Below are 11,401 nucleotides of genomic sequence, written 5' to 3'. Positions count from 1 at the left end.
GACTTAGTGTTAATATACAGACAAGTACGGGTTTCTGCTGCAGTGTGATGGTAATGCATCTTAATATAGTCGTTGATGAAAATGTTATAAAAACGGTGCTAGATTTAGCCTGCACGGTGCACTAGGCACGAGGAGCTTAAATCTACGAAATATTACTATTTTTTTTAAATAATTATTATTACCCGCCTGGTGCTTTGCTGTCTAGTATATTGTTTAACACTGAAAGTATTCGATACGAAATAATCATTGCTTTCGGAAAATATTCTTTTTATCACATCTTTCTTTTTATCGATTTTACTTTTTGCTTTTTTACATATTTTTTATCTTTTTCCAAATAGAGAATTGCAAATAATTATATATTTAGAAAAAATATTTTATGACGTTTAGAATTATTCTTTGTGTTGTTGAAACGTCATAAGAGGTTTTTATTCGTGAGATGTTAGTGTATTTAATAACGAATTGCACTTCAAGCATACGACGAAAAGCTTATTTAAAATGTGACATCAGTACCAGAAACGAAAACGTTATTGTAAAAAAAGAAGGGGGGGGGGCAGTCACGATAAGAAGATCGAATCTTTATCGAACCTTGTCGATGATCTTCGCGAATTTGTAACTGGTTCTGTGAGTAAACTACCCGATATTTCGACTATTGTTTAACGTAAGTGGTATTTGTGATAAATCCTTATGCTAATGAGGGTATACCCATTGGCCCACGAGATGATTTTACGCTTTAACCTTATTACCAAATTGCGTCAATTTGGCGGCTAGCTTTTGCTACGTTAAAATACAATAGAAAAAAACGATTAACAATGAAAAGAACACAAGAGTGCGACACATGGCATGTATAGACTACTCGACGAAATTGAAGTTAGCATGATTATAATCTAATGAAAAAGTCCCATTAACGTCGTCCCAAGCGAGACACGGGCTAGACGCCCAAGATCAGTCGATCTTCATATTACCGTTTGTTTTTTTGTAACAGAAGATATGAAAATGGCTACAAGGACTTGAGCGACCAAAGTGACTTCGCGCGCTGGGTGCCCAAAATCCTTTCAGAGATTCAGAAACAATCGAGACTGACAATTCCACATAACTGGTTGTTTTGGTTTGTTACTACAAGATTTTATTTCTCAACTTTTTGGATCAATTTATTGCTATTGACGAAAATATGGTTTTTTATCACCATGGGGCATTCCAACCGCAGGTAGGGTAGGTAGCTTTTTGTGTTGGTAATGATCAAATACCTTAATCGTGGAGACACTTTTACGGGAATATTGTATGCAGACAAGATTATGACGTGATCCAAGGGATAGAAGCCACAGAGCGACGTGCTTTCAAAAATTCATTAAACATTTTATCGACCCGGATAATAACCTGTAAAGGGCGCACGGTACATGAAGTTATACGCACTACACAATGGATTAGAAAAACAAAACAAATTCCCTAAGAAAGATATAATGCCGCAATGGCAGTTACTTGTCCAAGTAGAAATATATATATATATATATATATATATATATATATAATAGTATTTTAGACAATAAGCCAATTGCTTTCCGCTCTCATAAATTTCCTTATTTTGATGCTGAGCTGCACAATTAAGGGATGAGCGCGATTGAGGTTTTAAGAGCGTGATTTTTTAAAATAAACCATAAATACATCGAAGGACTGTTTTTCGAAAATGCTAGACGATCTCGGCAAAATTTTTACGTTAAAGCTAAAAGCGTGGTGGTCTGGTCTTGAGGAGTTGGAGACAGTAATACTTATAAAAATAATGAGCTAAACTTGAAGAACAATACTTGTCCCACTATAAATGTATGCGAGAATTATTTACATGCCCATAATATTTATAAATGGGTCTAATCGGGCGTTCTGTGGAAAAGGTGTGCCCATACATTTTTTATTTTTGAAAATCCAAAATATTCAAACTTAAACACTCCTCACGTTTTCACTCCTATTCCTATATTCTAGACTTGATGAAAGTATAAAATGATATCCCACAATTTTTCAGCAATGGGCCATTTTCTCACTTCAAATAATTCAGTATTTGTCGTTTCTCTATTACCACCCTAATTAGCTGGTGAAAGTTTGTTCGGGCACGTTCATGGTATGCGCATGTTCACACGGTTTGGGCGGACGGAAATTTTCGTGATACGTATATGTAGAAGACGACGACCCGGACCTCTGTTTCCGGTACACCGATGTGCTGCCCAACCAAATAGAAGATGATTTGCCAAATTTCGCCCACATAGGTTGATTTAAATCAAGTATAGCAGCGATCTGGTTTTTGTCTTTTTTGAGCTAAAACTTTCACCGCATCATTTTTTCTTGAATACCCTGGACATGTCGGATTTTTCTCTACTTGATTTTTGAGTTTCTTTACAAAATCTCTAAAACACCCTCCTAATCCCCTCCCCCTCGAAATAAAAGGCGATCAATGAATAAATAAATGATCCATTCCGACCTAGCTATGATTGCTTAACCAGCTCTCAAGGCCCTTCCAGCCTATCAAAATAGGCGGTATTATAAAAATACACTTGTTTATGAAAACTTTTTCAATAACTATACTAGAGAAAAACGGAAACTTTTCGGAAAACAAAAGTAGGTAGGCGTAAATTTCTATCAAGTAATAATGCTTGTTACAAACAGATTGCGGAAATCAGTGCTACCAACTTAACATACTTTCCGAATTTACAATCAAGAAAAGCCAATTAAACGATACTCGCTCCTCTAACACTATAGCCCCATTATCATTATTTAGTTTTGGTATTAACTTATTACATGTTCATAGTAAGTTTGTACATGATTAATCAAGGTAGCATCATTTTTCAAATAAATGTATGATTACAACATCTAAATACATTTCAAAAATAGATGGACTTCATTAATGCAAAGTGACTTAATTGGGTTTTGTTTTTATGTTACTTTTTTGTAATTAAAAATTACTTTGCCGTTTTAATATATTTTTTTCGTTAATTATTATAATATTAGTTTTTTAAGATTGTCTATGGACTTAGTAACAGCAAGCAGGTAATAATAGTGAGGGAAACACATTTTGGTTTAAAATTTAACTATTAATTTGATACATCGCCCTCTAAAGTTCAGCCCCTAAACTAACACGACACAAATTTACATTTAGTATCCAAATTTATTGTGATAATATTTTTTTTTAATAATTCATACATAGCCTAGTGCTGAATATGTTTTATGTATTGGCAGGGATAAGCTATTAAATAATTTGTTTCATAACTACACAAACAATACGCTGTAAATGGTTTTGGTTATAAACAGAGAACTGTTCTGTCTTAACAAGGCTTATGTATGTTATATTTATTTTGTGGTAAGGCTTATAACATCAAAGGATCGTTTTTGTACCACAGCATATCGGGCATTGTTAACTGATGATGAGATAAGAAGTAAATATTTCAACTATATAAATACTGGTTAGTAAATTTGTCATTCATTATTGGGACTGTACGATTTTAAAAGTTCATCCAACAGTTTAATACAGTTTAATTTTGCTTTAACTTCATTACAAGTAAATAGAATAATGTGTAATTACATTAAAAAAATTTTTTTACTAAAATATGTTCTGTAACTACTACAGTTAATTATAAATAATTATTTTTAAAATTGCAGTCAAGTAATTCTAAGAAATATGTGTTAAATTCTTAATAACTTAATAAACTATATTTTTAGAAAACACTCTTGTTGATCATCCCAAAATGAAAAATAACCAATAATGCTGCTGGTGCAAGAAAATTATCCACTGGCGATTAGTTTAGGAAAGCTAGTGGAATAATATGTTATTAGATAGCTAACTAGTTTCAGTAATTAACTAGTTAAAATAAAAGTGAAGTAGGTATATGGTAATGCAAGCATCTGTTTTTTGTCTTAGGCTGCAACAATTATAATCAAATTTTCATTAAATTTCCCTTTTCCTGCCCTTCAATAAGAATAAGACTGGCCCACACTAAAGTAACTGTAGCACAAAATGTACTAAAAATACCTTGATACCCAAGAGTGAAGACTTGGGAGGCTATTGATATGACTATCACTATTAGAAGTTACAAGAGTACCAGTGCTGCTTATGAAATTAAAAAACATCAAACTTTTTGCTTATTGGTAAAAGAGAGCCGGAATAAGAAATGATCCAAAAAATATTATAATAAAAGGTCTTCTCTTTGGAGCGTCCAGCATGTCTATCTTGTCAAACATTATTACTGTTTTCTAAAATATTTACTATTATTATTTAACAAATTTGCTTTTGTCATTATTTGATTTATTTTTTAGTCAGGACATCAAACAACCCACAGCAAGATTATGGTAAAGAACTACAAGCTCGTTAATGAGTTCCAGTGTACATGGACGGGCCTTAATATAGGGCTCATTTCAAATTAATTAAAGTCTGGAGGCAAAATAATTTAGTAAAAAGCAAGAATGAATACATTTAAAAGGTGTTTAAACAAAAATCTTTGGTATTGAAAAGATACCTACTATGTGTAACTGTATACATTATAATAGTTCATAAATGCATTTCAATACACTGAAGACAAGGTCACCCTACTTGTTGCTGCAACTTCGTCGTCGTTCATGGTGTGGGATGTCTTTCAATGGGTACAATTAAATCAAAGTTATCTATGGTCATTGAACGTAGGCTATCTCTCAAACCAGTATACATCTAACTATATATATATATATATATAGTTTGACTTATAGTTATATATATATATATATATATATATATAACTATAAGTCTTTTAATGTATTATCACTTAGGTTTTTACCAACGAAATTTCACTATAGTGATCATTTCATCGTTGACTTAGTACAGAAAGTTGGTACTTGGATCGAAGGCATGCATATCTCAAGTTTGGAGCTGCGGTCCAACTTCGAAAACAATATAGTTAACTTAGGTTACGCTCGATGTAGGTCATACAGTCATTTAACCTAGGATGAGATTATGTAGCCCGTCGTAATATCGTACTATAAGGTATACATTTTTGTTACTGTTCTGTTGGTAACTTTTATTAGCTACATTGGTGATTAATATCTTGTTCCGCCTTCTGAAAATTGTTGATTTTTTATTTGTTTTTTACCGCAGTATTGATTATGTACATCAATTATATATTCGGTGCACAGGTAGCTAGCCAATTAGATAGTATTGAAGGCTATAATAATATGCCCTTGTCAAAAAAACCATGACTTTAAAGTCGTGTAACGGAACAAAAAAATTCAGTAAACATATGAAGTCTAGTTGATATAGTTTATTTGAAACATACATAGGAAGTTAGAATTAAACGTTTTTTTCACTTTTTCTTACTTTGATCGTATGGTTCATTCACAAGCACAATGAATAGTGGGCAGATAGACTTAAGACTGCTCGTACATATTCATTATTAGGTGATGACGAATCCTATTCGTTCAATAAAGCTAATAGATTTCTCAGTTTCAGGAGATCACTACTAATTTTGAGTTAATAATTGACCATCATTAACCAGTATATAATAAAATTTAAATATAAGGAAGTTTTCAGAAGTATTAAAGGCATAAGCTGTTTTTGAATAATCAATAACATACCTCATAATGTTTTACAACTGCCTGAAATCAAGCACTTTCTCAAAACGTAAATTTACATGAATACCTAAAACTCAAAAACTTAACACTTATCACAACGCACGTACCCACCACAACCTAGTCTTTTCCAAATTATTTTATTGGTATTGGAATACATAGCAGTGGGATCATTGCTACTCCGCATAAATATCGCACTGAAGACTCGTTTTCGGCGGGCAATTTAAACGTCTTAATTGCGCTCGCGCCTCCGGAGGACTAGAGAAATGGGTTGAGGGTATAGGGCTAGTGCGTAGATCGCGGAGCAGGTAGCTCGCCGATCGGCATTTGTTTATTTATTTAAAGATGACTAGAAGCCGCTCGTGGTATTATAGTTTGCAAAATTTATTAAAGCCACTAACACGAATTTAAATTTTGTTGATATTTATATATATTAATTTTAAAAAAATGTATGATATTTAGTAAAAACATTTATTTATGGATATTACACTTATTAAAGAGGACAGATATAATTACATTTACAATACCGCGGATTCGAATTATAAAAATTAATGAACAGAATCCATAATCGGGAATATCAAAATACAAAAATTTAATTAAATCACATGACTGTATGTCGTGCTTATTCTTTGCATAGGTGGCGCACTTGAAAACTACACATTTATTTTAATAATTTTATATATTTAAATTCCTAAGAATAATAATAATATTCTGCAAGCAATAAATTTATTATTGGTTCCATTATTGATAGTGCCGGTATTAATGTATCCACGTGATTGTGGTAAGTAAATAGTAAATACACCAATATAATAGAAAATAAAGCTAGTATATGGCCGAGTTGTTTTTATCTACTACGCAGACGAAGTGACAAGACATCAATTCACGTTTTGTCGAAAAAGGCAACGTAAAGGAAAATCACCTGATGGATGAGCACCAGTCATGTATAACCTTAATTTTGTAACAGCACTGCGGGCTTTTCAGAATGTCTAGACATTTAGAAACGTTATGCATAAAAACATGTCGATAAGAAAATAAACTATGTGGCCCAGATATGAAAATCTAATTAAAACTATAAAAGCCTAGACCAGAACATTTCCGTTGCTTTCAGCAGAGAATAGCTGTTAGCAAAAAATTGAATTAAAAACCTAGATCAAAACTCTTTTGAAGAAAGCAAAGCGTAGCTGTTTGATGACAATTGTCAAAATATCCATTTATAGGTGAAAAAATAAAAATCTTTATGATCTAAACATGAGAACTATAAGATTTACGTTAGATCTATATAATTTTAAATACAGAAGAAATGCTCTATTATGATCGAGAAGCTGGCAGAGCTTTAAAAAAATATTTTTTGGCATATATTTCCAGAACTCATATGTTTCTGTGCTCTGCTGGTATTTGCTCAGATGACTTCAAAGACACTATGTCTTGCACTATTTGTAACGTATATTATGTTAGCTTACCTACCATAACTGTAAAAAAAATTTAAATACATTTTCGCATAATGCCAATATTATGTCTAAAACACGCCAAAAGTTAGCTTATTGTATAATATATTGTGAATATAATCTTGAAAAACTCGTATATTAAATGCGCAACAAAACCCTGTGATATAATTCCTAAAGCCAAGTTGTTATAGTAACAAGAAAATCTTCTATATTGATTAAAATCTCTTACGGAAGAATGAACAGTGTCTAAAGAAAATGAGAATACATCGTTATTTATGGCTAAAGTTGGTATAATAATATTTTGAGTCGAGTTTATATAAACGTTAATCAAAACAATATAAAGAGATAATCCGGTGTACCACCTGTTTGATTTAATTGGAATTATGACTAGCTGTTGACGAGATTTTAAGCGAGTTAATTGAAACTGAATGTTTTTGTTTACTTAGAAGGTTGTTTTGGGCAGCTTTTGCCACGCACCATTCCACTTTGTGGATTCGGATACCTAATTAAGTGTTTCCGAACCAATTCGACTTAGGACTCAAGAAAAGAGCGTACCAACCAACCTTAAAAAGCCGGCAACACACTAGTGAACCTTCTGGCATTGAGAGTGTCCAATGGTATCACTTAACATCAGGCGAGCCTCCTGTCCGTTTGCCCCGTTCTATGAAAAATATAATACCTATTTATAAAAATATAAAACACCAATCCTTTTATAAAACATGCTCTTTTGGTCAAATTTGGAGACGAGAATTAGCGACAAATATGACTTACTTATGTCAAAGCGAATTGGTATTCAGCCGTAATTCGAACGTCGCATCGTAGCTACAAGTTACGGCTACTTATTCTACTAAGAATAGCTGTTAGTTTATAGAATACTTTTTTCTTTTGGGACAGGAGATAAATGAGCCAGCAGATCATTAAGCGTTTACCAACGCACATGGACACCAGCTATACCATGAGGAGCAGCTTGCCAGTGCGTTGTATTCTATTAATTTACTAAACGCATTCGGTAAAATAAAGCCACCTAAATATATATATATCACTACTGCTCACATTTATGTTAAAGCTGTGTGAAAGTACCTATTTCAAAGCAAATAAATGCAATATTTTTCACGACTCGGATAAATAAAAGCCTACTTCTACTTCTAATCTTTATAACTTAATTATATAGCCCCTTCGATTCGAAACCATAATTTGGTTAGAAACTACTTAGTAACAATAACAGTAAGTAGTACTTGTAAAGAAAAATCATCAACGGAACAAACTGTGTCTGCTCCCTGGGGTACGGCGCTTTATGCGACACATAGTTAAGATTTATTTACTTACAAAAGCTTGCTATCGCAACGGTATGTATTATGCAAGTAACATATTAAGTCTACAGAAAGCCACCTGTTTATTTAGAACAAAAAAAAATTAAAACATCAAAAAAGCACTATATCGTACGGTGAAGAGTTTTCCAAAAAGAGAGCAACCAATGGTTTGCGTTATCAATTCCCGTACTTTGTTTACTTTCCGTTGGCTTCCTTTTGGCGGCCGTAAGTGGTTGTTACAGAAATCGATTTTATTTACATGCTTGAGTGTCTGAAATTTTGTGATTTTACGACACATCGATCGTGTCAGTCAGTGAAAATGATAGATGAATTGTTTAGTGGCTACTGGTTCCTTATATTTTGGCAATGTGCGCGATGGTCGGGCGCGGCATCACAGAGGGTTGTGCATAGTAGTAATGTAAACAGTTGCTTACATGTCAAAAGCCTTGAAGTCGTGGCTTAGTTTCTGTTTGAATCATAAAAACAAAAAAAAAACCACAAGAACAACGTTTGGTGGTTACAACTGTGTATAGTTATTGAAATTGAGTAATATATATTAACACACTAATATACTCTGTGAAATGGTTTATAAAAAGTCTACAGTATTTATTTAAATTGGTTTAGTCGTTAAACACTAAATAGTGAACAATTTTAATTATTTTTTCTTTTGCATATTTATGTGCAAAGGTTTTTTTAAGCTATAAAAAGTATTGTTGCCGATCGAATGAAATATGGAATTATGCCCATTTTCCAGCGTTTCTGTTTCGAAATTTATATGTGTGCTGCTGACTCACGCCATTGTTTTTTGAGGTTTCCTACTTAATATTAGCACGTAAATAATAACAAATAAAATAGCTTTTATTTCGGACAAGTTCGCTTCCACAATAAATAAAAAAAACATTATTTGCGAATTCTAAAAACGTCACAATGTATACTTTAATTATCTTTAAAAACGTTATGCATTTATTTAAAATGTTTTAATTAAACTGTGCCCCTCAATCGGTGCGGCGCGGCGTGGGGTCGATAAGAAGTCGTAGTGTGAAACGTGAACTCGCAGTGTCGAGTCGTACTGATTCTGCGGGCTTTCCGATCGAGGGAAACGAAAACAACAGTCTTCTAACAGCACCTTCAAAAATGTTGAAGTAAGTGGAACAAAATTTTATTTATATACAGCTTTTATTTTCGTATTATTATCAATATTTAAATGAAATGTTGGCGAACTATGGAACCTTCTTGTCTTTGGATTTGTGACTTGAAGTTACGGCTTTTAAATTTTGGAATCCAATATTTTTAGCGTTAAGCTGTACACTGCACTTAATTTAATATAATATTAGATTATAATGCGTAGTAAGAAGCTTTAAGTGGACTTTTAGCAAAATAAATGAAGCGAACTAATCCTTTTAACTTTAATATTAGTGACATAGTAAAATAATTTTACTTAGAAATATGTATGCGACAATTTCAAATTAGTGTCACTATTTTTGTAATTATATTTTTTAAATAATAAACATACCGTTAAAATCTTGTTACGTTATGACAACAAAATTTTGCTTTTAACATTTTTAACTATTCGGTGATGTTAAAAAAATAGATTTTATAAAATATTTTACTACTTATTATTTCTTATTTTATACGAATATTTTAAACGAATATGTTATTATGTAACTGCATTATTAACTCATAAAAGAAATTTTCTAAGAAAGAAATCTTCGTTTATTCATTTCTGATACATATATATGTACGCAAATACAAATAAAAAAAAATATTATCTAAACATTCATTGCAGATAAAAATTAAGGTCGATTAAAATGTTAACAGTTGACTTTTAAAATGTGATTCTATTTTTAAATGGCAATTGGTCAAGTGTAAAACAGATTCCGTTTGTTCAAAGCAACATCCCCAGATAGCTATTCCCTTTAACATTATTCGCGTCTTTTAAGTGTGAAATTTCCCATCTCCTGAACAGTTGAGGCATACGTAATTCAATTCTAATTTCTATCGATTAATAAAATAAAGAATTCCAGCTGTACACAGCTTTCCGTTAAATTGTTACTGATAATAGGCAGATATTAAACAATTCATATATTATGTTCATAATTCGTTCTTAGTTATTAAATTTTCTCATATTGGGTATAAGGCTGAAAGATAATTTATTGTGCCTTAAAGATTTTTAAAAATCGGCTCTGTATGTTTGTTGGTTCTAAATATTTTCAATGGGACGTATAGTCAACTTATTTGAGTTTCAGAAAGCCTGTTAACCTCGCAGAGCACTTATCAACAAATAATAAAAAAATGGGAGTCTAACACGCACAGTTCATGATAGTTTTAGAAATAATTTGATGTATTTAGAAAAAACATCTTAATACTTTTATTATAATAAAAAAATAAGTCTTAAACGTTAGATTTATATTCTGCATCTGTTAAATTTTTAGTCTTTGCATCTCCTCCGTAGATAGCTAATAATATTATTGCGTAAATATAACAAATACATTTCAAGTTAAATAAAGCTTCTGATTCAAATAGTACCTAAACTTTGATGTTGAGTTAAAAAAGTATCTACTTGGGTATACGACATGTAACGCATTCTGTACGACGCAAGAGTGTTAAGATAAATATATTATTTTATTTGCATGTTGTAATTGCGTTGAATTATTATTCCTGACACGAACGTATAAGAGGTTGTGTTTAAAAATGGAGGTCATGCCGTTTCCTATTTTATTTCCATAATTTTCAGCCTTTAATTGTACACCAAAATATTAATACCTGTTACGATTAAATTTTTAAATAAATAACAACTTATATTTAGAAAACTATTGTTCTTGGTCCATGCGACTAATTTAACGAGATATTTTTAAATTATTTAAATAATTCGAAACAAGTCGTCTGTTTCGCCATGAAAATTATATACAATAATTTAACTGCGAAGTCACAACTACACCATGCAAATATTTCAATGTAAAACATTATAATATGTCTACTTTAATAAATAAACAATAATTTACTTAAATAAAGTTAAATTTCTACTTTTACGTTTTACGAAAACTCTAAAACTCAAATAATATCGTGTTGTAT

At 31.6% G+C, this 11,401-nt stretch overlaps 1 protein-coding gene across 1 annotated transcript in view; it reads left to right on the top strand.

Moving 5' to 3' along the window:
- Nucleotides 1-9,377: 9,377 nt before the first annotated feature.
- Nucleotides 9,378-11,401, top strand: part of LOC123718809 (probable cationic amino acid transporter) — a 43,495-nt gene continuing 41,471 nt past the window's right edge. Inside the window, exon 1 of the mRNA XM_045675710.1 lies at nucleotides 9,378-9,471. Within this exon, the coding sequence (XP_045531666.1) occupies nucleotides 9,464-9,471 (8 nt within the window). The 5' untranslated portion in view covers nucleotides 9,378-9,463. The remainder of the gene's footprint in view (nucleotides 9,472-11,401) is intronic.

The sequence above is a fragment of the Pieris brassicae genome, chromosome Z (assembly GCF_905147105.1).
Source record: "Pieris brassicae chromosome Z, ilPieBrab1.1, whole genome shotgun sequence".
In the NCBI taxonomy this organism is placed as follows: domain Eukaryota; kingdom Metazoa; phylum Arthropoda; class Insecta; order Lepidoptera; family Pieridae; genus Pieris; species Pieris brassicae.
This window is presented reverse-complemented; position numbering and strand designations above follow the sequence as displayed.